The 26,194-nt window shown below is 42.7% G+C and overlaps 2 protein-coding genes and 1 pseudogene across 3 annotated transcripts; 2 read left to right on the top strand and 1 right to left on the bottom strand.

Annotated features, from left to right (window-relative positions):
* Nucleotides 1-1,551: 1,551 nt before the first annotated feature.
* cUnh8orf76 (chromosome Un C8orf76 homolog) lies at nucleotides 1,552-10,120 on the top strand. Its single transcript, XM_080738030.1, has 8 exons — nucleotides 1,552-1,752; nucleotides 3,600-3,701; nucleotides 4,782-4,925; nucleotides 6,432-6,482; nucleotides 6,715-6,859; nucleotides 7,222-7,360; nucleotides 8,481-8,613; nucleotides 8,960-10,120. The coding sequence occupies exons 1-8, from the start codon at nucleotides 1,642-1,644 to the stop codon at nucleotides 9,143-9,145; spliced, it is 1,011 nt and encodes a 336-aa protein (XP_080594156.1). The 5' UTR covers nucleotides 1,552-1,641; the 3' UTR covers nucleotides 9,146-10,120.
* A 1,063-nt stretch (nucleotides 10,121-11,183) lies between these two features.
* Nucleotides 11,184-17,249, bottom strand: LOC308304813 (single-strand DNA endonuclease ASTE1-like). Its single transcript, XM_080749442.1, has 5 exons — nucleotides 16,024-17,249; nucleotides 14,888-15,089; nucleotides 14,297-14,441; nucleotides 12,461-12,886; nucleotides 11,184-11,478 (listed from the first exon to the last, which is right to left on the bottom strand). The coding sequence occupies exons 1-4, from the start codon at nucleotides 17,236-17,238 to the stop codon at nucleotides 12,496-12,498; spliced, it is 1,953 nt and encodes a 650-aa protein (XP_080605568.1). The 5' UTR covers nucleotides 17,239-17,249; the 3' UTR covers nucleotides 11,184-11,478; nucleotides 12,461-12,495.
* Nucleotides 17,250-18,044: 795 nt separating this feature from the next.
* Nucleotides 18,045-25,485, top strand: LOC308297241 (cyclin-dependent kinase 10-like; annotated as a pseudogene). The gene is made up of 11 exons (XR_013963385.1): nucleotides 18,045-18,224; nucleotides 19,189-19,261; nucleotides 20,443-20,514; nucleotides 20,872-20,974; nucleotides 21,531-21,612; nucleotides 22,420-22,478; nucleotides 22,717-22,769; nucleotides 23,224-23,293; nucleotides 24,368-24,427; nucleotides 25,069-25,185; nucleotides 25,304-25,485. The product of XR_013963385.1 is annotated as a cyclin-dependent kinase 10-like (transcript).
* The last annotated feature ends 709 nt before the right edge of the window (nucleotides 25,486-26,194 follow it).

Genomic DNA, 26,194 nt, shown 5'->3' on the forward strand with positions numbered 1-26,194 from the left:
ATGGCGGTAAATTTACTATGATCAAATTATTGTCTATAGGAATGCGAAAATTTCTAAAAAAATATTATTGAACTGAAGCATTGAGTTGAGGATGGATGTATGTTCTGTTGTCTGTATGTATCTGTATTTTGGGCTTCAGTACCCCCTTTTCCTAATCGCTGAATCCAAGTAGCCCTACCCCTTATTGACAACAGCATTTTGATTAGAAAATAGGCCTCGACTTATCAAAAGTCCAGTTTTTGTCAATATGTTGAAAATAAAAATAAATAACCCCCCCCCCCCCCCCCCACACACACACACACCCCGACGAGCACTAGGGGTTAGTTGAGGAATTACATTTTGTATAACTGTAAATTGTGAGCATGTAGATTGGCTATTTTCACAATTTCTGCCTCTTAATATTTGACAATTTAATTTGTAATTGCGACCGTAAGGTCGCAGTTTAGTATGAAAACCTCCACCGGCCGTCCGTCGGTCACACGTGCGGTCGACCGCACGTCACACGTGCGGTCGACGTCTGATGAGGTCACGATGAGTCATCTATGCCCAAATATAGATTTCTAGGTCAGATGGCCCATAGAGTTTGTGATGTCAAACCTAGCAACCCAATATAAACAAACCTGATGTCAGACCTGAAGTATCCTTTTATACCCATATATGGAGATACAGAGATCTCCATATATGGGCATATTAGAAAGCCCATATATGGGCATATACGGATGACATCAGGGATATCCATATATGGGCATAAAAGGGACAAGGGCTTACAGTTAAGAGATCTCCATATATGGGCATATCAGAAAGCCCATATATGTTCATATACTGATGACATCAGGAATATCCATATATGGGCATAAAAGGGACAAGGACTTACAGTTAAGAGATCTCCATATATGGGCATAAAGGGACAAGGACTGTTACAGATATAGAGATGTCCATATATGGGCATAAATGAACAAGGACTGACAAACACTGAGATCTCCATATAACCTATGGGAATATAAGGGACGAGGACTGTCAGCTTGTAGACCTATTTTCTAAATATTGTTGTACATTAAAAACTTGAAATGGGTCGTTCTGCATAGTACTTGGGATTTGTTGATGTAAATGTTCACATAGAGTGTAATAATTGGTAAAACAAACTTTTGGCCTATTTGTGGAGATAAGCGACCAACGGTCGCTTATCTCCCGATTAGGGAGTCTTACTGGTTTTAGAGGTATTAAATTAGTCCTTAAATTGTCACTTAATAAATGTGCATAAAGCCTCTAGTCTATACACTTAAACTTTATGTTGGTTTGTTTACTGTTGCGTGAGAAACGGTTACCAATGTTGCACAATAAGCTAATCATCTGGGGACCCCCCAAAATAATTTGGGGACCTCCCTGGGGGTCCCGACCATAGGTCCCGACCCCCAGCTTGAGAACCACATTCACGCGTAAACGAGCGTCGGCAGCGTCCTGTCCTGACGTTGTCTGCCTGCGTAGTGACGTAAAATGCGTGGACCACGTGGCTCCGCCTCCTCGTGTCAAGATGGCGATCTTTGGAAGTGCTTTTGATGATTCAAAGATGTTTGTGTAAATAAAAGCCTAGGTTTTCGAGGCTAATGTTTGTGGAGACGAGAAGAGACAGGGTTTAATAAGATGGAGATCTTTGGAAGTGGGTTTGATGATTCTATGTTCGTGGAGACCAGAAAAGACAGAGTTTCTACCACTACGCTGCTGAATTATAATGCCAAGTTCTGTGAATCTGAGGTAGGCATGTCTGGCATTTATTAATTACAGTTGGAAGTTTATGACTCAAAGGCAACATTAAGGCGATAGTTTGATTGGTTGATTGAAGCTTTTTATTAGAGCATTTGTTCTCAAAGCAGGGGTGAGGGAGTCCCCAGCTAAAAGTATAGAAATACTCTGTAACAAGTAAAAGTCAGGAATTCAAAGTACAAAAGTATTTGTTTCAGAATATATTTATAGTACCAAAAGTAGAAAGTACTCATTATGCAGAATGTGTAACAAGCTTTTGAAAATGGCAGATTTACAAGCTCTCAAAAAAATGCATCGCGTATTTATTTTTCTAGTATAAATTGTGTGTGGCTGCACATGGCTTAACGACAACAAATTATCAATTCACCTGGGAAAAACGGAGTCCATCCTCTTTGGATCAAATCATAACCTCAAAAAAGTCGAAAACTTCACAATCAAAGTGGGTGACAAGGTCATAACACGAAAAAACGAAATCTCTTACTTAGGATGCATCCTTGAAGCTAATCTTTCCAGTGAAAAGATGACTTCTAAAGTAATAAATAAAATCAACCAACGAACTCGTTTCCTACAGAGGATCGCCCCGATGGTCAATTTCAACACACTGAAGACCATAGCTGGTGCAATAATCCAGCCCCTCTTTGACTACGGAGTCCACGTATGGTATTGTGATTCGTGACGCACCACAAGCCCTGAAAACTAAACTCCAAACAGCCCAAAATAAACTAATTAGGGTCCTGCTTATCCTTCCCTATCAGACTCACCTCACCGCTACTCACCAGTTAAGAGTGGGGTGGCTCAGAGTAGATGACAGAGTACAGCAACTTGCAATGGGCCTGGTGTACAAGATACACTACACCACTCAAAATACTTTATAAACATTAAGGATGTCCATAATTACAACACCAGAGGCAGCGCCACAGATCACTTTCAACCCAGAGTCAAAACCAACAAAGGGTCAAACTCTTTTTTCTGCTATACCACCAAAATGTGGAAAGCCTTACCGAAGGCCATAAAGGAGTGTGGATCACTAGCATCCTTTAAAATTGCCCTGAAAAACCACTTACAGGCAGCAGCCGTTCGCAACTGGTAAAAAATGAACCTAGCCCAACCCTCCCCTCCCCTCCCCTGCCCCTTCTTTGTATATACTGTTTGTTTTAGACTTACTGTCTTTTTTTTGTTTTTCTTTACATATCTACTGCATAGTACTGTGTTCTATTTGTCTGTCATTCAATGTTATATGAGATACTTCAATGGTTTCCAGTGGAAATAAGCTTAGTCTTTTCATGGATCTCCTTTTAGTAGACCTTGTACCAGTGAACTGTACCGTCATGAAACTGTACCTTTTCCTATGCAAACTTCTAATAAAGTCTTCAATCAATCAATGTGTGTGTGAGAGAGAGAGAGAGAGAGAGAGAGAGAGATTCATTGAAAACAACTTGAAACCAAACTCAAGAAGTAAACTAACTGTAATATGTGTAAGAGCCATTTCAGGCATCTTGTTGTTTAGGCCTAATTGATGATGTCATAGTAGGGCTGGGTCAAGGCCATGGTTGCCTGGGTTATATACAGGTTGCCAGTGGCAGAGGCAAAACTCTTTTTGACTGTGATTCATGCACTCTGTGGTATGTTAAGAGCGCTGACTGTTTATTTGCATATGTATTTATTCTATGCCAAAGTACAGGACTTAGGATAATAAATATTATTTGTTTATGAACTTATTGGAAACGTTTGGACTCCAGTTATTGAGCACACGTCCGAACTCCCTCACCAACCAGTAGCAAGTATAGGAGTTGGGTACTACGAACGATATGCAATGAAGTTTGTTCTTTCTTTCCCAGTGGTTTTGTGATGGCTCTGCTCTTGACACAGACGATTCTTTGGAAAAGCAGAAAGTCTTCAAATTCCGAGGTGATTTGGCCTTCAGACAGGGGGGCTATCAGGTAATTGGAAACTATGAATTGATTAAAGTCTTTCAAATTTGTTATTGACTTCATATAAGAGCACACAACGCAGGATATCCCTTGATATTAGAAGTTGCAGTGTCAATTATAAATAGGGCATTTTTGCCAACCTCCAATCCTCAAAGGAAAAAAAAAAGTTTTGCCATAGACACACTACATGGGCTAACAATAATATTACCAGAAACACATAGAGCTAGCCCTGAATGCACATAACGGGTATGTCGTGTCCATTTGGTTCCATGTGTACACTCTCAGAGTTATGGGCGTCCTTGCAAATAATACCTTTCAGAATCACCAGTAATAGTGGACTCATAATGTCCCTACCATAGTGTCGTCTTATATCAGTGTCATACATATTCTGAAAAAATGTACATTTAGTTTCTGATCAAAATAAGAACATTATAATGTTTTGTAAAATAGAGAATGTAAACCCACAGACAAGGACAAGTCTTGGCCACGGACACATTTGTCTGTGTGTAGACATATTGATGACCCCTGCTCCCCCTGCCTTTCCATCTACGGCCAACTCTCTTCACCAAAAAGAGCAGACCTACAAGCACACCATGCTGTGAGTTTGTCAATCGGCTGTTTTTGGTGAACCTTCCCCCCAGAGTAGGAATGCTGGGGTTCAAGTGGTTAAACATCAAGTATAAAGTCATCTTCAGTCGGTTATGATGGAAACGGATATTTCTCCGTGACATGGCCTACACCTAGCTCAGGTGGAAAGATGTGCATATTTACATCGCGTAATATGATGTATTAAGGTTCTAAAAATTAACAGTGTAATCCAGGAGTGCCTTGGATGAAAAAGTTATTTACAGGGGTGCCCTGAGTAAAAAAAAGTTACACCATCCTAAAAGTATGTTCATTCTGTACTCTATTCTGACACCCTGGTGTCCTGGTAATACCAGGGGTCTAATAATCAGGAACTGGTTAGAACTGGGATAGAACACCAGCGGCACCAGGGCTCCCAATGACATGGGTTGGTAATCTCTGCACTCTACTCTGGAAAACAAAATAGTCCATTATACTACATTAACACAACTATATGTGTTTCAGAAAGCTCTGGATGCATACAGCAGTGTTCTGGAATGGCTTCCTGACAATAACCTGACCATCAGAAGGGATGTCCTAGAGGGAATGGCCCGGTGCTACACCCACCTAGGACACAAGGACAAGGCCTTGGAGATGACCGACTTACTGGTAACCATTACTGCTGGAGTTGTTATTGGACCATGTTCCCTTTGCTGAACTTGTTCTGTGAGTTGTTTTACATAGAGATAGATGATGTTCATAGAAGTCATACTCTACAAACACCTTACCAGACAAACGAGACAGCATTTCCATCCTGTCTCATCATCAGGTCAAACAGATTGATTAAAGGACAACTTTTTTTAAAATGTATATCAAGGGTTAATATTTTAGGTTGTAATTAGAGAAGATGAGAGTTACAAATAATTTCATTTACTGCTTTCTATCGTTTTAGCTATTTTAATGACTGATTTCAGTGGGTGGGGGCGTACAAGTGGCTAAATATGTCTTTTTAGACACAATAAGCTGGTGATTTCTTTATTACTATTTACAGTAACACTACTAGCCTCCATAAGTCCCATCTGCCCGGGGCGTCCGCTGGCCTACTGGTCCAGGCGCATACCACTTATGCATTGCCACATAGGCATGGATGCCTGGCGGTGTCGCTGGTTCGATTCCCGATCCGGACGACCTTTGCCGCATACCACTCCCCGTTATTGACATATTTAGCCACTTGTGCGCATGCCCCCAACCACTGAAATCAAAGTAATTAAAATCGCTAAAACAGTAGAAAGAAGTAAATGAAACAAAGTTGTCCTTTAAGTTAATTGCTATATGCTGGACAAATCATTTAAACAGAAACATTTGTGATGCCCTGCGCATCTGCTCAGATATCCAAATAACACCATCACAAAATAATGTCTCAGTGCATAAAAGTGGACCTGTAATCAATATAATATATACATGAAAGTAGGACAAGGTCACGAAATATTTTATTTTATTGTTGGATTTGTTGGTTTTGCTGGAAATTGTTGGCTTGCTGAAATTGGTGTATTTTGAGGGTGACATTGTGTTAGTGCCATCTGTTGTTCAGTCACTGTCATGCATGGCACAGGTAATGGTCACAGGGTACTAATTAGGGGTATATAAAGGCCAGGTTCAAATAATCAGATGACTAAGAACAGACACACTGAGGTTGGGTGTAGAGAGGAGCACTGTCTATCTGAGAAGGGTCTCTTAAAATAAAGACTGAGCCAAGAAGGGTCTCCACAAAGATTAGAAAGATAGAAGAAAGTAACTTAACAATCCTAAATATTCAGTTCAGAAGGCCACACGGTATGTCACTTTTGTTTGGTTTGTTTTCTTATTGTTGGTTCACTGTTTGTGGAAGTTATTGTTTGGTTTAAACTACTCATTGTATTGCCTTTTATTATTGTAACTGCCTGGTTATTGCATTGTTGCATATGTATGTTTCATTATAGCTAAACATATCTATGTTTGTACTGTATGTCTGTTACAGTTTTTCACATTGTCTACACATTGGTGCAAATTCTTATTCTGCCTGGAGAATGAGAAGATGGTTTAGGAGTGGTTACAGTCACTGCATGTCACCTACAGGAGCCAGAATGTATAATAAATACCAGACATGCTGATGATTTGTTTTTCTCCTGCTTCCAGAGCAAAGAAGCCTCTAACACATGTCATCTGATCGGCCTACTGCTGCTTAAGGTCAGCAAAAGAACTGTGTGTGTGTGTGTGTGTGTGTGCGCGTGTGTGTGCATATACATAGTTGTTTTCCTTTTTTGAGCAGTAATAACCGCTCCAATACGTGACATTTATGTGTTCTAAGTGTTTTCCCACGGTAACAAATACTGATATCCTGTGAAGTCATGTGGGAGTGTTATCATCAGCACTGTTCACTTCACTCTGGTGTGATTATTTATTTTTCTATCTCTAAAAGGTGAGCATCCACCAGCACTTTGGGGCAACAGGATCCAAGATGTCCTCTCTGCAGGACCTGTGCAGCCTGCTGCCTTTCAACCCATGGTACTGGTATGACCTGGGCCTGACCTGCCTGGACCTGCTGGAGGCTGACCAACTACAGGGTACGTTTAGGGATTACCAGAACACTCGCCCCAAAGCAGTCGCCTCGGGTCTATCCAGTGGAACGGTAGAGCGATGGTATTCCTAAACGCAACCTCTGTAAACTATGCCTAAACTGTTAAACCGAACCTTGTTTCTAACCTTACCCTCAGTAAAAGAAAAACAAGAATCGGTGTTGTAAGGGGAGCGTCCTAAAAACCACTGATTTTAGAAGGATTTAGACTTGCACAATGTTTTCAAGATAATTCGAAAATAGCAGATCTACCAGCTTGCAGCGCGCTGTGAGCTTGTATATCTATTTTGTATAATGGTTAAAGTGATAATGCGTTCCAGGTAAATGTTTCCTCCTTGTCTTTGCCAACAGCGCCAGGATGCTGCGCCCTGCAGTGTGACTCCTCAGCCCTGCAGCCTGGCAGACCTAGAGGAGAGAGGGAGGCTGTGGACCAGCAAGAGGAGTCCCACACAGTCTGGCTCAAGGCCTGCACATGTTTCATCAGAACAAGGTATGTTACTATAGAACAGGGTTTCCCAAAGTGGGTGGCATTCTAGGGTGCCGTGATGGGTGCCAGGGCATTGGTCCGACATCTCATTGTTCCTACTTCCCATTAGTCAGAATCTGGTGATGTTAACCTGGTGAAAACACTATGCCTAAACCTAACCTCAGTAACACTATGCCTAAACCTAACCCCAGTAAAACTATTCCTAAACCTAACTCTAAAACCTAACCCTAACTAATGAGATGTAGGACTAATGAGATTTCTGACTTATGGGCAGTCCCCGCCGTGATGCCAGTCCAGGGGTGCCTCAGAATTTGGAATTCATCGATATCAAAATCACTTCACTGTGCTTAGTAAAACAGCCGTGATTTGCACTGTACTGTTCTTTGTACTGTTCTTTTTCCATCTACAGCCAACTCTCTTCACCAAAAATAGCAGATCTATCGGCTATTTTTGGTTAAACCCCCCCCCCTGTGGATGAAAATGTTAAAAAGTAAAAAATAAATAATTCGAACCAAAACCGAACAGACTGGATGACTGGGGGGTCTTCGTGACTGTGTTCCTGTTATGATCTTTCTGAAGGCTTGATAGTCGTTCTGTAACAACACACCACCATACCCACCAAACGTTTGTCTTCCTCCACGACTGAAGTAGATTTCATCAGAGAAAAACATTCACCATTTGTTTTCACGGAGAAAGCAGCTGGTTCAGATATTTTATTGAGTTCAGAGAGAGGCACGCACATCCCCAAAAAATGGTACCGGGTGCTGGACTAAAAATACATACTAGAGCGGACTTCATCTTCTTTCTCAGATATTTTATTCACATTGTGCATAGTGTTTGGAGTGTTTTTCTGAGTTTACATCCCACCAGAACTCAAAATCTGTTTTCAATTTAAATAGAATTTTAAGGTAACCATCACAGGTTCTAACTGCAGACCGTGACTCTGCAAAATAATTATATTTGAACTGGGGAACCCCAAAATAATATTTTGAACTGGTAAGCCATTGGATTTTAGGGACCCCTAAAAAAACATTTGGGTTAAAGAGTTGTGCATGTTGCATCGGTCATGTTGTAGAGCAGTATTAATCTATTCAATGTTTGTCTTGTCCTCTGTTCTTTGCAGACTCTTGTTGAGAATCCTGAGGCAGCAGCAGTCCTCCTTTGTGCTACAGCGCAGCGACAACGCCCTCCAGAGGTCAGACGAAGTGTTGGATCAATTAAATCCCAAAGAGGGCACAAGGCAGGCTCTCACTGAGGTCAAACTTAATTCCTTCTTTTGTCTTTTGTTATGTTATGTCCATGATCTGCCCAAATGCACAGTACAGAGATGACCACACTTGATATTAAAATGTATTTTTAAATGCAAGGCAACATTCACACTTCTGTTACATTTTGTCCACAGTAGGATTTAATTTTGATTCCTCCATGGGATTTAATTAAGGCACCAAATATGATGAATGTGTCTATTAAGTGGTTAGAATTCAGCTTAATTGAGAGCTATGTAGTTGCAAAGATAATGGCTTGGGGTTTTAATAGCATATAGCAGAATGAATGAGGTTTTTACAAGTATAATGTATTATTTTGTCTTTCTCTGACCATCAGGTGATGTCAGAGGACCTGATTACAGAGCGGATGAGAGAAGAGAACCAGGATGGAGAATGTCTGGCTGGTCTGTGCATGCAGAGCTTCAAGGATCGCTGGTGGAACAAGATCCTGTTGACTGGCGTCCTGCAAACCGATGGACCTGGTGCTCATTATAGAAAGAGAAACACTCAACACAAAGTGTAACTGTGAACGCCGTGTCCCGGGCCCTGGTGGGCACAGAGCTGTTCACGCACGCCCTCACGAAGAATCTCGAGAAGCATATCCTGGAGAACCTGGACGAATACCAGAAACTGTTAGTGGACCATTATGAGGATTGGGACAAAGTCATCAATGAAACAACATGCTGTCCACCTGATGTTCTCCACGAAAAAGTGTGACTTGATGTCCTTGAATCTTCTGAATAGCAATGTTTCGGAGTGCTGATGTGTAACTGTGATCATACACATTCAATTAATTTTAAAGAACGATTTGAAGATGGAATGGAAATCCAAGTTATTCAAGTCTACCTACAAATTATTTGTAGGCCTAGTGACTATGTGCAACAAAAACAATCTGTGTGCGCCAACATTTCCTTTCAAGCTTTAGACACAAGAGGGCAGTGCTGCTAATTGACATCCGCACTGTTCTATGAGATCTGACATAATACACAATCCCTTTTATGCCATATCCCTGCACCAGCCACACAGATATGGGCTAGGCCATCTGTCTTGGCCATATATGGATTATGTTAGTGGATGTGGCCGATGTGGCCTCCATCTATGGGCATTCCCATATGAGATCCTGTAAGATATGGGCTTAATTTATGACACCAGGGATCTCCATAAAAGGGATTCTGTTAGTGTGGTTCCCCTGACATCTCAGTGATGTCAGAGGGTGACGTCAAAGCGCCAATCTGAGGTGTACTCTGATGGAGACAAGAAATGACGGTTCTCATAGTAAACTGTGACCTATGGTGGTAATAAGAATGCCTTTATGGAAAGCTTGTGGCTGCATGCTGTAGATTGTAGAATGACCTCCTTTATGTGCCTTCATTGGAGCAATACATCCTTAAAGATCATCAAGTCTCTGATAAGACACCCCACTGTGACAAATACAGTACATATTCTGAACTTGCCTGCATGGCTCCAGCCAATAGAGTAGACCCGCCCACTCTCTGAGTGACTCCAGTGCAGAGTCTGAAATCAGGCTAATTCTGAACCAGCTATAGTCATATTACTAGAACTTTACAAACTGCATGAAATAGGTTGGCCTATGTATACACCATTCTCCTTAACATCCAATCCAACATATAGACTCAAATACCATTAAAACACACACACACACACACACACACACACACACACACACACACACACACACACACACACAGAGAGAGAACCAACAAAGAGACAAGTGAGATATATACTGCTTCATTAGTGTAGTTACTGTTATTGCAACAAAAAAGGTAAAACTTAAGAAAGTTGATTAAATAATAGTAAAAGTATTAACACTGTCGACCCATCATTTTACTCTGTCATCTACTCAAGTTGAGATAATCAACCGATTGATTCTCTAGTCTAGTTTATTGTGCAACATGTGAGATTTCCACTGGAAGGAAAGCGAAACCTATAGTTGCAAATACACACTCAACTTGTTTATTGCACACTGGCTGAGGTAGGTGTCAATGATTTTAGACCTATTTTCATATTTCAGTTGTAGAATCCAGATCGTTATTGTACGTTGTGTTAGTGGTTAAAGGCTTAAAGTACTATTAATCATAGGTTTTAAAGATTTCAAATCTAGAGGTCAGGTTTTAGAAACCCCTCACTGAAACTGTCCAGTGCACACCTTAAGGTCATGAATGGTTTGTTATCTGCTGATGCTGGGCAATCCTCTAGTCTTGTCCTCCTAAATTTCAGTGTAGCCTTTGCTACTGTGGAATGTGGATCATACTATCCTAAGGTACAGACCCCTGTGATTTTTCTCTGAAATGTTTGAATGCTTCATTTATGCTCCACCGTACAATGGTTTCAAGTACAAGCTCTTGGATATGACTTGTGAGCAGCTTAAAAAACGACTTCATCCATTTTCATAGAATCACAATCTAATCACAAGGTGAAGAGTAATACAAAAATGGATAAAAGAGCAGAAGTCTGTAATTTACCCACTACCTTTTTTATTTTACTGTACTGAAGCAAATAAACAATGTAGTAGTCAAGAAAATGAGTGGGTAACAGGAAAAACAAAATACCCAATACCTAAAATGATTCTGCATAAAATGGCCACATCAGATGAATGCCCATGTGCTTGTGTGTCTATTTTTGTATTTTATTTTGAACATGCACAAATCCTGTTGAAGATTAAAATAATAATCTGAACAGGCATAACACATGTTGGAGGAACGGAAGTAGACGTGAAGAATGAACAGAATAGCAGAACACTCGTAACCCTGGCCATTTCATACTCTGCACACCTCGTCAACCCATGAAATTTGTCCCTTTTATCTGTCCATCCAAATGGTTGTTTCAGAAGCTGGTCTTTTTGATTGATTGATTGATTGATTGAAGACTTTATTAGAAGTTTGCATAGGAAAAGGTACAGTTTCATGACGGTACAGTTCACTGGTACAAGGTCTACTAAAAGGAGATCCATGAAAAGACTAAGCTTATTTCCACAGGAAACCATTTAAGTATCTCATATAACATTGAATGACAGACGAATAGAACACAGTACTATGCCGTAGATATGTAAAGAAAAGAAAAATGAGAGAACCAAAAAAAAGAGTCTAAACAGTAAGTAAGTATATACAAAGAAGGGGGAGGGTAGGGTTGGGCTAGGTTAGTTTTTTTTACCAGTTGCGAACGGCTGCTGCCTGTAAGTGGTTTTTCAGGGCAATTTTAAAGGATGCTAGTGATCCACACTCCTTTATGGCCTTCGGTAAGGCTTTCCACATTTTGGTGGTATAGCAGAAAAAAGAGTTTGACCCTTTGTTGGTTTTGACTCTGGGTTGAAAGTGATCTGTGGCGCTGCCTCTGGTGTTGTAATTATGGACATCCTTAATGTTTATAAAGTATTTTGACAGGTACTTGGGTATCATAGTGGTGTAGTGTATCTTGTACACCAGGCCCATTGCAAGTTGCTGTACTCTGTCATCTACTCTGAGCCACCCCACTCTTAACTGGTGAGTAGTGGTGAGGTGAGTCTGATAGGGAAGGTTAAGCAGGACCCTAATTAGTTTATTTTGGGCTGTTTGGAGTTTAGTTTTCAGGGCTTGTGGGGCGTCACGATACCATACGTGGACTCCGTAGTCAGGGTTGGATTATTGCACCAGCTATGGTCTTCAGTGTGTTGAAATTGACCATTGGGGCGATCCTCTGTAGGAAACGAGTTCGTTGGTTGATTTATTACTTTAGAAGTCATCTTTTCACTGGAAAGATTAGCTTCAAGGATACATCCTAAGTAGGAGATTTCGTTTTTTCGTGTTATGACCTTGTCACCCACTTTGATTGTGAAGTAAACCTAACTGCCTGAAAATGGTCTTTGTTAGGAAGAGCCTACCATGCAATATTCCCCTTCTTTCGAGAACGTTCTGGGTTCTTGGGCCTTTGGCCCCTGTCTTTGGCCTTGTAGCGTGTTTTCACTGATACTGAATCCCAGCCTGCGCATTCCTCTAAGGGCACTGTGTCGTCCCTCCTTTCATCTTTGTCCAGGTCTTCTTCCAGGAGCTGCAGAGCAGCCAGGTCATCTGCTAGCTGGTGCTGCTTTGGAGCTGCTCCTCTCCTCCTGGTTGGCGAGGTGGACACGACGTCCTGAGACGGGAGCACAGCAGCAAGAAAGGCCTTGTAGAGTGGCCTGCTAGTGGCCTTCCTCCGCAAGAGCTGCTCAGTGTCCGCCCCCAGCCTCAGCCTGTGCACCATGTAGTGGACCAGAGTTCCCTTGTACAACCTGATCAACACCAGAAAATTAAAGGTTAGACACATTAAGAGCATCAGAGCATTGACTAAAGGTGGTTGCACACTGCTGCGTTTTTCGTTGCGAAATGCGTTTTTCAGGACAAGGAGAGAGAGGGAGATAGAGAGAGCAAGGGACTGAGTGGTGCGCGAAACGGGCGGCAGTGTGCAAACGTGACTGACATAACGTGAGGTTGATTTTTTTATTTGCGTTCTCCGAAATTCACTCCGATATTCGGCCCGAAAAACGCAGCAGTGTGCAACCAGCTTTAGACATATCAGAGCAGCTGTTCTGATAACTCCATCCCAGAAGTAAAGTGGAGGCAAAGTGCACAGACCACAGCAGATTGCGGATCAGATGTATGCATAGGAAGAAATCATTGAGAATTATTGTCCTATTATCTCATTAAAGATAGCCCTACTATCTAATTAAAATTAAATTCCAAATCTGCAGCCATATAACTACATCCAAATCGTCAAGTATCAAGTCCAACAGAACCAGTACTACCACTGCAACTAATAATTATAACTCTATTTGTATAGCACTTTTAACTAAGTCATCAAGGGAAGTACAGCCCCCTTGGAACACCCTCCTTTCAGCTTGATATACTTTATATGACAAAATCCCCAGTGATTGAAATTGATTGACATTCTTATGAGAGGTTTGCATAGGAAAAGGTACAGGACAGTACAGTTCAGTTCACAGGTACAAGGTCAACTAAAATGATAAAAAACACTAGAAAGCTTTTGGAATGTTAAATTGGGGTCCCTTTTACAACTTTAAATGACAAACAAATAGAACACAGTACTATGCAGAAAATATAGTGTAAACATTTCCCTGTGAGCAGGGGTGTCGCACCAAATTCTGGGCCCCGGGTACAAGGATTCACTGCGGGGCCCCTGTGCTTTAACTATTGAAAAATAGCAGATATAGTGCCGCGCTGCGAGCTTGTAGATCTGCTATTTTTGAAAAATCATGAAAATCTTTGAATATTTCAAATCCTTCTAAGGTTTTTTAGAAAAATCTATGTTTCGACGGCAGTGGTTCTCAAACCTTTTCATGTGAAGGACCCCCAAAATGGTATGTATTTGGCCACGGACCCCCATCTCAAAACATTTAGTTCCAGGGACCCCCCCCCCCCCCAGAAGCAAAATTTGAGTTACAAATGTTCGCTTAAAAAAATACATATATTCAAAGATGTGCACACATTTTCACGACTTTTCAAAAATAGCAGATCTACAAGCTCGCAGCGCGGCACTCGGTGCCGCGCTGTGAGCTTGTATATCTGCTATTTTTCAATAGCTAAAGTGTAAAATAATTAAGGCCCCTCCACCACCTTGGGCCCTGGTAACTCAGTCCCACTTTCCTACCCCTTGTGACGCCCCTGCCTGTGAGCCTTCTTACCATGCGATTTGAGGCTCTAGTAAAGGACAACATAGTAGCTGGTTGAGGTGAATGCTGTCCTTCAAGCAGACCTGCCATTGGTTGTAGGCATGAGCTACACCCAAGTCCTGTTTGTGTCTGTGGTGTTTTATGTGGCGCTTCAAACCTACAACAAACAAACACACACATACACAATCACATATACACATGATTGATGTCACTATTTTTGCCAAATAAGTTTGACTACTTGGAAACGATATCCAAAATGTTTTGGATTTGGGTGATTTTAGGGCAAAATCTGTAGGAGCAGTGTCCAAAAATGTGTTTTGCAAGAATCTGCCTCGTGGTGGCGCTAGAAGAGGGCCGTGTGAGAAATGAGGGGTGGAGGTTGTGGTTTGGCAGCCAAGGAGTATGTGTGCGAAGTTTAATGGATCGGGGCAACGGTGGCGGAGATATGAGTAGAGGTAAAGTGTGATGTGACAGACTGACTGACTGACTGACTGACTGACAGCCGGTGGGGGTTTTATGTAGTATGCCTATTTAGCTCGTAGTTGAATACTACAGTAGCCTATACATGCATGCATGCACTTTTTCTTTCTTTTGTTGTCCTACCTCGTTGTCTGTTGATTTCTCCAGCCACCATCCCAAGCAGCAGAGCCTGAATGACCTTCTCATGGGGGCGAGGCCTGCTGTGCTGCAACCAGTAGCAAGTGACAGCGACTGGCAGGTGCAGGTTGGCTGGCACTCCTTTCAAAGTGTTGTGGCTCACCCCAAGCGTCTCCAAAAAGACCCGTTCAAGAACGGACTGCTCAGCCTGTTAAATACAAAACAGACAATTAAGTAAGAGAAGCATAATTTGTAGCCTATAATCTGGGTTGATATGTAACAAATATATTCAAATAAAGTTGAATATTTGTATTAGACAGAAATGCAAAACAGCCCAAACAGTCAATACACATTGTCTAAAAGGATTGGAGGGGTGGTGACTTTTCAGGGCTGTTTTAAAGGAAGCCAGTGAACTGCATGTTTTAATTTAAGGCATGGGCTCAGGCAATTCCACACTTGGGTGGCAGTGCTTTAGAAGGAGAATTTTTGTTTGTTTTATGGGTGGGTATACCAGATCGTTGTTTATACTCTATATTGTGGCTGTGGGTGTTGCACATCTTTTGGAGGTACCGGTAGAACTATGTAAAAACAAACAAAACTATAGAAGCAGTGGTCTTCTGAGCACAGGTCTCCGCCAGGTCTGAGCACAGGTCTCCGCCAGGTCAAGTAGGTTATTGTGGCCTCCTGGTGGTGCTATAATAGGCCAATGTGAAAAGATTGCCATTCTTCTGTCTGTAATGGCAATCAGACAATGCATTCATGATTTGAGTTATTTTGTTCCAAAAATGTATTTAGCAAAAGTCGAACTGCTGGTAGCGCTATAACAGGCCAATGTGAAAAGGGTGGAATTTGTCCATGCCTATGTGAAAGATGTGGGGCAGAGGTTCTGAATTGGCATCCAGGGAGTGTGTGTGCACAGTTTGGCAGCGACCGGGCCAACAGTGCCAGAGCTGGTAACAAATGGACGGACGGACACGCGCATGCACGGACGGACGGACGGACGGACGGACGGACGGACGGACAGACAGACAGACAGACAGACAGGGTGCAAAACATTGTCTCCGCCAGGCAGGTGCAAAACATAGTCTCCTCATGCCTTCGGCCTGGTGGAGACAACAAAACAAAACATCATGATAACTTACCTGATGCAGTGAGTCCAGTTTTAGTTTTTGGGCAACGCCACGGACAATTGGCCGGACCATGGTCTCTGACAGCTGTGTGCCCTCTCTGTCCCATTCCTCCACTCTGGTTCTTGTCTTACAGCCTAACAACAGCCCGTACATCACCTGTCGGATGGGCTGAGAAATAATATTGGCGCTTGGCAAGTGGGCATGGTCCACCTGACAACGCTGGGCCAGTCTTCTGTGCAGCAGCACGTCCAGAATGTCAGAGGTCAACCGGCCCTGGGTCAAACCAAGGCGGGCCCAGTCGGGGACTATGCCCACCGCCTCCGGTTCGAGATCCAGTGCTGTACCATCCTTGAAGAACCGGGGAAGGCAGGTTGGAGGGAACTGGTACTCCTTCATTGCCTGAGTCAAGGCCTGCAGGACCTCAGCCTCTCTTTGTCTGCTCAAGCCACCCATCAGCCCCAGCACCGCCTTCAAAGCATCATCCGGACTATGAAAGTCCTTCAGCCACCGCACTATCCCGTCAAAGCGGCTCCCCTCTCTGCTGTATTCCGCCCAGCGTATTGACAGGCCCATTTCACGCAGCTTGACATAGTCGTTTCCGGCCAGTGCAGCCATGAGAGGCAGGAGTTGGATGTCAATATTGAAATAGATGCAGAAGTAGGATGTCTGGTAGTATTTGCAGGGAATCCCACTCTGTGACACTGCTTCGTACTTGAAGTGCGAGATGGGCAGAAACCCCCCGGGGAGGTCAAAGACATAGAAGTCGCTGTCGCTGCTCAATACCGGACACCGCCACTCTTTAGCCAGGGAGGCGATGTGGCTGTCAGCCTCTCCATAGCACTGTGCGAATGGCACCTTCAGGTTGGTCAGTGTCTGTTTCATCACCAATTTAACCAGGGGTGGCACGATGTTCCCCCTACCTCCAATAGCTCCAAGCTGGGCTCTCCTGATCCATTCTTCAGCTTGTTTCATCAGGGTGTCATATTTTAATCCATCCAGAACTACATAAGGTTCAATCCCAACGTATCTCAGAGCATGGACAAACGTTGTAATAAGGTCCTCATAGGCATCATACTCTCCACCATGGTTCTGTTCCAAGCCAGTTTTAAGATAAAGCAAATAATACAAGTTGCAGCCGTCCATAATAAGCTTGCTGTTTTTCAAACTAATCTCTCTAAATATCTGACTGTTGTTCTCGATAAAGGTAGTCAAGCCCTGGACCCCCATTGTGAGTTCAGATTCTGTGTGCCTCCACTGCCTTGTTGTGATGACTGCAGTCTGCAGGCCTATTTATAGCAAGTGGAGTACTGTTTGCTTTTCCTTAAGTTTCATTTTCCTTACCTCAGTCTGACAGTCACTAACGTCAGGTGACTGTGGGGAGATAAGGAAAGGGTATATGCTGTTGAAGAGCTTTCCAGCCAAGACTGAAATGAGGAAAACCAAGGTGAAAGAGCTGAAATCCCAGCTAGCAGCTGATTTCAGTGAGTGGGAAAGGTACTCACATTTCTTACTTATAGTAAATGTGTCAATACTGCAATATAGAAATAGGCCCACTCTGTTTACAAGTAGGCTACAAGCACAAGCCCTGAATTCGAAATTTACTAAAAGTACAAAAGTATTGGCATCCACTGCCTTGTTGTGATGACTGCAGTCTTTTCCTTGAGTTTCATTTTCCTTACCTCAGTCAGTCACTAATGTCAGGTGACTGTGGGGAGATAAGGGTGTATGCTGTTGATGATGGTGCCATAACCAACAAGATAAATAGCCTGAGATAACATGACATAACACAACATAGGCTGAGATAACATAGCCTGATTTCAGACTCTATGCAGTTCACTCAGAGAGTGGGCGGGTCTATTGGCTGGAGCCAGGCTAGAGATAACATGCCATCATAATATTGTTGGCTCTAATCGCTCAAGAACAGATTCCGAGCAAAAAACGGCAGAGGGCGCTGTTCCCCCCTTCTGGCTCTACTCGAACTCCGTGAAAGGATTCAGTTGTCCTTTTCGCAGGTCAAACTGAACACGATGGCGGCGCCCACAGTTTGTTTTGTGTTTTGATCATAAATCGTAATCATGTCTTGACTGTTTTTGCGCAGATTTAGAGTAGACGGGGGTAATCTCAGAATGGAGGCTGCTGATGACGAACCGGAGCCTATAAGGCTGAAATCCATAAAGAACAACAGAACATTTACTGTCCCGCAAAAGGATAGGGTAAGGAGGATAACCAATTGCTTTATTTACTGTCGCCGTTAGCTGTGAGGAAACTCTGTTTGGCAAGGAACTGTCTGTCTGTTCCATCAGTACCGCTACAGTACCCAACCAACTAAAGTGTTCCTAGTTTTAGAACCCATTTACAACCACTTAGGCAAGTGGTTCTCAAAGTGGGTTCCAGGGACCCCCAGGGCTCCTTGAAGAGGTTCCAGGGGATGCCCAGCAAAATAAGTTAATAAGCTGCATCAAAAATAGTGCTGCATGACATGACTAAACCCAAACGAGCCAAAAACATCACTGACCAACTTGAATGCACCTGGGTTAATATACTTTTCTTTTACTAAAATGTGCTTTCTAAAGAAGAAAGTCTTGGGAAACGAAAAATATATACGTAATAACAAAGATGTAAACTCGTTGAATGCAGCAAAACATTAACAGTTCACAGTTCATCTAAACTTTTTAGGTGCTTTTCCTTTTTTGTAGTTTCTTTTTCGTTAAATGAGTATTTGTTCCTTTTTTTGGGTCTGACTTTACTGGCAGCAGGCATTGCTACCAGTTTATCTAGTATCTTAAAACATGTTGCCCATTTGCTGTATGTTGACAAGACTTTTATCATGTGTTCCTTGCTTTTAAGGAGGTAATAGCTTTTTTCAGTTTTGGTCTTGACCTTTTGGGGGGGGAATCCACCCATCCATCTTCAATCGCTTATCCGGAATCAGGTTGCGGGGGTAACAGTTCCAACTGAGACCCCCAGATTTCCTTATCCCGAGCAACTTCCTCCACTCCCTCAGGGAGTATACGGAGGCATTCCCAAGCCAGTTTGGAGATATAATCCCTACATAGCTTTTTTCAGTTTTGGGCTTGGCCTTTGGGAGGGCAGTTTGGGAGTTTTTTTGTGGGAAACTTTATTCTACATTTTGCTTTATAATTAATTTCCCGGCACACTTTCCCTCTCCCTTTTCAGTTTGGGAACTGCAGGAGTGTCAAAGAGTTTGAGAAACTGAACCGAATAGGTGAAGGAACCTATGGCATTGTGTGTAAGTTATTGCTGTTCAAGTTGGCGTACATTTAATGTACACCAGGGTTCCCCAATTAGTTTTCCCCAAGGGCCGAATTATGTCTAGGGTGCCAAGCCGAGGGCCACAGCATTGCAGGGGGCGATGGTAGAGATGGACCGATTGCAAAATTCTTGGCCGATACCGATCCACCGGTTTTATGAAGGTCTGACCTGCCAAAACCGATTTTTCCGATACCGATTTCTTTAGCTAAGAACTAGGAAATACGGTTGCTCCAATACCCTTTTGTTTCAGGCCAAGTAGGGCTACAAGACATACTTCAATTTGAGTACCAATAAGCTAGAAGAACACTAATGCCAAATCAATCACAATAGTACAATATCCAAAATCACAGACAATATCCAGTCTAATATGACCGTCTAGACTAGGCAGGAGGAAAGCAGGTGACGCATGCTTTCCCCCCCCCCCCTTCTTTTTGGAGACGACATTGACACAGGATTATGGAATATATCCTTACATTGCAAAGGTAATCGGCACCATCTGTATTCTGTAGGCTGCCTCTAAGCAGACTGGCTGCTACTTGCTAGTGTTTACGTCACAGGACCGAGCATCATGCTGTGCAGTGCAAGAGATACAATTGGCCGATTTTGGCATATTTATGTCAGTGACCTGCCGATCACCGATTTGGCCGGTTTGATATGATACCTGCCGATTTCTGATATTGGCCGATACCGATGTCCATCCCTAGGCGATGGTGGTGTTCCCGCTACTCCAGCGACAGTTCAGATATCGTCGTCGTCGGGTGAGAATCTTGTATGTCCAAAACCGTTCGTTTTGCATTTATCATTTTAAAAATGATTTAAACTAGTGAAAACAGCCGATCTACAAGCACACAACGCCTCGCACCGCGAGGCGTTGTGTGCTTGTAGATCTGCTGTTTTCACTACTTTTGTGCGACGGCCTTGTATGATGAAGCAGGGCTTTACTTTGCGAAAGGACGTACACATTTGGAGGTTTCCACCCAACAACGACGATATACTTGCTGCTCTTATACCACCATTATTACTGGGGTTGGTGGGGGCCAGACAGTAGCCTCCCGCGGGCCGCAAATGACCCACGGGCCACCTATTGGGGAACCCTGATGTACACCATACAACATCAACTTCACTGGACATGCCTGATGTTCCTCCCTTTTCCCGCAGACCGAGCCCGGGACACCAAGTCAGATGAGATAGTAGCACTGAAGAAAGTCCGCATGGACAAAGAGAAAGATTGTAAGACCATTGCTGTAATAAACTTAGATTTCCTAACAGAATAACCTCAAAGCTCATGTTCTCTATGTGGCAAGAAAGATGCAAACAAAGGAGAAGTGTGTGTGTGTGTGTGTGTGTGTGTGTGTGTGTGTGTGTGTGTGTGTGTGTGTGTGTGTGTGTGTGTGTGTGTGTGTGTGTGTGTCCCAAGTTTGTGCATCTACCATTGTTTGTGTTCAAGAATTTCTTGTTAAATGTGAACGCAGATAAAGATGTTAAATGTGTGTGCCTATTTGTGTCTTTATGTGAGTGACATTCCTGTATGTGTGTATTATTGTTTATTGTCTATGTGATGTGTTTGGGATTTCCATTCGCTCGCAGGTATCCCTATCAGCAGTCTCCGGGAGATCACACTGCTGCTGAGGCTGAGACATCCAAATATAGTGGAGCTGAAGGAGGTAGTCATAGGAAGCCAGCTGGAGAGGTAACGCACGCACGCACGCACACATACACACACACACACACACACACACACACACACACACACACACACACACACACACACACACACATATACTGTACACAAAGACATGTGCAGAAATACACATGCTCACTGCACACAAGTGCATTTCAGAGAGAGAGACTCCAAAGTAAATCTGTGAGTCACATACAGTATGTGACTGAGAGAAAGAGAGAGAGAGATCCTGGAATAGACCACTCCCATCAGGATAGAAATGTTTCACTATAGAATATGAATAACCTTTTTTGATTTGCAGAGTCACCCCCTCACTATTAGGTTCAAGCATTCAAACCTGTACCGTTTTCTTGCTTAACGGCACACATGCACTTACCTGCCGGTTTTGTATTCGTCTCTGTAATGAATCAGGATTTTATACCTGAAAGCTCATTGATGATGTTAGTGTTTTGTTGGGTAACAGTGAGAGTTCTACTGTTTTTAGCTTACATCAAATCTAACATCACAAATTCATGTTGAGATATAAAAGAAAACAAATAAAACATATTTTGTTTGTCTTGTTTAGCCTGTTTCTGGTAATGAGCTACTGTGAACAAGACTTGGCCAGTTTACTGGAGAACATGCAGACTCCATTCTCTGGGGCTCAGGTAGGTCAGAGTGATGTCTATAAATGACAAAAACTATTGTTTCCTGTCTTTCAAGAGGTATTCATATTTAAAGGGGACATCCAGACTAAAACATATCCCCCCTTAATTTGCCTTTTTTCACAAATGTTCCTACCCGGTTTGGTGGAGTTCTGTTATTGTTGCTCCTCATCCGAGTTTTGACGACCACCTCCTCACATCTAAAATGGTGCCGGATGGAACTCGTCCAAAAGCGCTTATTCTGGCTGTTCCAAAGTTATTTTCTTCTTCATTAATCGTCTCTTTATAGTTCCCTGAGACCACACAAAGTGTTTTCAGTCCACCACATATTGACCCGGATGAGAAACGGGATGTGTTTACTTTCCAGAGAGCTCAGGCGGGATTCTAGCATATGACAAGATTTTTCGGTTACTATGCTTTTAGTTTAACTTCTTTACCACAAAGAAGGCTTTTTCCTGGAGTTAGCCATTATATACACAACAAGGCATTGTGGTATAAATAACTAAAACATGGCAGCAAAAGAATATAATTTAGTTAGTCTGTTGATCGCTAGAATCTAGTAGTATGAATGAGAAGATAACGTACGCTTCTAGCGCAGTAAGCTTCTAGAATAGACTTAGTTACGTACCTACGTTACGTAGCTGCGTAGCTACGTAGTTACGTAGCTGCCCTTTAATAGCTGTTGTTTGAGAGTGTCCTTGGTCTTAAGAGCACATTTAGTTTGGGTCTTTGTGTTCAGTTCCACGGTTTTGCTTATTATTATGACTGAAGTTGTGTGAACTAATGCTCAATTTACTTTGATATTGCCAGGTGAAATGTATTGTCCTTCAGTTGCTGAGGGGCATAGAGTATCTCCACTATATATTCTGATCTATATTTTCAACTGCCCCATCATTTAATTTTTTCTTAGTCAGTTCTTATATTTATTTATATCGGACAATCAAGAGAAAGTTTCCTAACTTGGAAACTTTCTGGACATGCAACACAGGTCGCCTAGCGGAATCAAACCATGGGCTGTTGTGTGACTGTGATTATGTGGTCGACACTATCCGGTGCCCCCATGAAGATTTTAATATATTGACTCTGTGCTGTATGTCTTGTTACCAGGGACCTGAAGGTGTCTAATCTGCTGATGACAGACAAGGGCTGTGTAAAGATAGGTGAGTCATCATTACAACATAATAACTACCACCATCTCTTAACCACTGGTCCTTGCAGGGGACAGTGGGTGTTGTTTTGCTTCCTTTATTAAAGACTGTGTGTCATGCCCTGAAAATTAACATTATGACACAGTAGGTCACATTGTCTCTGTAAACATTCTGAAAACATCACTGTAACAGTGATGAAGGGCAGTGCAAATAAACGTGACTTGACTAAAAGGTTTCTCACTTTTGAGCGGTGGTCACAACGCTCCTATACGTGGCCGTGTGTGTGGGTCTGTCTGTCTCCGTGTCTCTGTGTCTGTCTGTCTGTCTGTAGCCTGCAGTAACCTTTTCTGACCACACATGTTAAGGGAGGGGCGCTGTTGCACACACACACACACACACACACACACACACACACACACACACCACCGCTCAGTTCACACGAGTGTAATTTTTTCTCTCTTCACAGCTGATTTTGGCTTGGCCCGTATGAACGGCATACCCATGCAGCCTATGACCCCCAGAGTGGTCACACTATGGTAAGTGGTGTGTGCGTCTGTGTGTGCGTGTAATGTATGCATTAGGGCATTAACGAATAGTGATTTTTAGTATTCGAATTATTCAACCTCAAAGTATTCGCATAGTCGAATATTCGACAGGACTGGCCAACCTGTCAAATATTAAGTAAGCAAGAGGCGAACGTTGCGAGGCGTTGTGAGCATGTAGATCTGCTATTTTCACAATATTTATCTGTGGAACCGAGTCACATTAAATGTAATACCTACAATTCCAAATGTTTGTCAGGGTGGGAGTCCCCAGTTCAAAATGTTTATTTTGGGGGTCACAGGCTAAAAAGGTTTGAGAACCCCTGGTATAGAGCATTAACAAATTAATCCACCAGGGGCATTGACAACTCATTCTTATGACTACCTATGAACAAGCTTTATAAACTATATATTTTTTTAAGAGAAAAAATAATAATATTCGACTTCGGTGAACAACATCGAATAGTGACTTTGATATTCGAATAATCGAATATTCGAATATTTGGTGAATGCCCTAGTATGCATGCTCCATAGCTAAACCTTGTAATTAGATTGTCCTTGTACTGCCCTTATCCTCTTAATCATTCTAATTAATCCATGCTCATCAGCTCTTCTCCCGCTGATTCTCTGATTGTCTCTGTGTCTCAGTCTGACTGTCGCTCATCATTTGAATGCCTGTTGTTTGACTGCCTGTCTTTCTCATTGTCTTAATGAATTTCTCTGTTTGTTGGCTGACTGGCTCACTTATCCAATTGAATGCCTTCCCCCTCATGATACTGACAGCCTGGTTGACTGTGTTATTTGCAGGGTTCCCACGGTCATGAAATTCCTGGAAATATTTTGAAATTAGAAAAATATTTTTCTAGTATTTTGGAAATGTTTTGGAAATTCATTAGTGTGGGAACCCTGTATTTGCCTGCCTAACAATTGATCTTTACGTAACAATATTGATATTTGCAGTTCGAGATGCACAGCGAGAACTGATCTTCAACTGAAAAACTTGACCACGGCCATTGTGAGTCTTACAGCAAAGTATAATTTAGGCTTTATCTGTCTCTTTCTCACCAGGTACAGAGCACCAGAGCTCCTCCTCGGGACCAAGACACAGACTTCAGCACTGGATATGTGGTGAGGCTCCACGCTCTAACATCATTAAAAAGCAGACATACTGTATACTGTCTATTATATACTGTAACATGTAACACAAGGAACCTATTTTTGACAGAACAGGCATTTCAAATAAACATCTCTGACTCTGTGAAGGCCTAATCTTAGTGTGGTGGTTCTTTTCCTTTATTTCTTTATTTCGTGTTTTGTGTAGTTTTTGTTTTACTGTAGAAAGGCACCAAGGATCTGTTAGCTCAGTGGTTCCCAAACCTTTTAGCTCAACAAACTTTTTAGAAAGAGAGATTTGACGTTTGCCCTGGACCCGAACTAGCGAAAATAGCAGATCTACAAGCTCAACGGGTCGCTTCGCACCGCTTTGTGAGCTTATAGATCGGCTATTTTAACTGCTTCTTAAACTTTTTAAAATGTATTTATGGAAATGGTTAGTTTTTCTTATTTTATTCATGGAATACTTTTGTAACATTTTGGAATTGTTTTTAATTGATGTTTTAAACTTTTAAAAATCTTTTGAAATAAGATAACAAAACAAAACGAAAAGGTGGGGGGGGGGGGATTTACTCACGGCCCACAAAAATTGGTTCTGCGACCCACACAAACACAGTTTGGGAAACGGTGTGTTTGCTGATGTTGTTTGTCTGCAGGGCTGTAGGCTGCATCCTGGCAGAGCTGCTGGCACACAACCCCCTGCTGCCTGCCTGGTAGCTCTGAGATCCAGCAGGTGGACATGATCGTTCAGCTTCCCTTAATGGCCACTGACTGTTTGCTGTGTTATAGATCATCATTTGACAATGGAGCAGCAAGCACCAAAGGAAGACAGTGGTCCAACTGAGACTCCCTTGACTGTGACTGTGACTCCCTCGGCTGTGACTCCCTCAGGCTCAAAGAAACCAGATAAAGCTTATTATGAGCCCAAAAAGCGCCAGGAAGCATCAAAGGAGAAACCCCAAAGCCAGGGAGAAGCCAAACCAAAACCCAGACCTCTTTACACAGACAAGGCGCGGAAGAATGCTAAGAATAAGAAGAGCAAGGCTGGGGTTGGGGGAAAAAGCGGCGTCTGAAGGAGCAGGAGAACAGGGAGGTGATGCCAAACCTGCTGAGGATGCAGAGCGGTTACAGGATGAGACCAGACAGACCGCCTCGGCCGGTGAGGGAGAACAAGCGGAGGATAGCTCACGTCTGGAAGTGGAAGAGGAGGAGGGAGAGAGTTGGGACAGGCTGTTCAACGATGATGGGAACTGTCTGGAGCCACATCTTCTTGAAGAGGTGAGTGCTCTACCTACGTTTACTAAGTGGTGCCAGGTGAAAGACTCCAGTGATCAATCTGACTTATGCAAAGTGGAAGAGAAAACTGACCGTAAAACTAGTAGAAAACGATTTGTTAGGAGGTTTGCTGAACATTGTCTCTTTCTTCATCCTTGCAAATTGTATACACATACACATGTCATGGCCCGTTATCCCACACCCCAGGACGGCTGTGGCTCAGGAGGTAGAGCAGGTCATCAAACTAGTAAGACGCATCAGGGCGACATGGAACCTCGAGGTCGCGCCAATTCTTGGCCATCTGGTCAGTGATGTATGTTGGACCAGTTAACCATATATGGAGATCCCTGGTACCCATATATGGAGATCCATGAACTCTATATGGTACATCCCTTTTATGCCCATACATGGAGGTGGAAATCTTGCTCTTTCGAACGACCGTCATTTCAACAAAGGAGCGTCAGGAGGGTTGGCGACTCACCCCACGGAGGTTAGGTTTAAGGGTTA

Source organism: Nannobrachium achirus (genome assembly GCF_963921795.1).
Source record: "Nannobrachium achirus genome assembly, chromosome: 2".
In the NCBI taxonomy this organism is placed as follows: Eukaryota; Metazoa; Chordata; class Actinopteri; order Myctophiformes; family Myctophidae; genus Nannobrachium; species Nannobrachium achirus.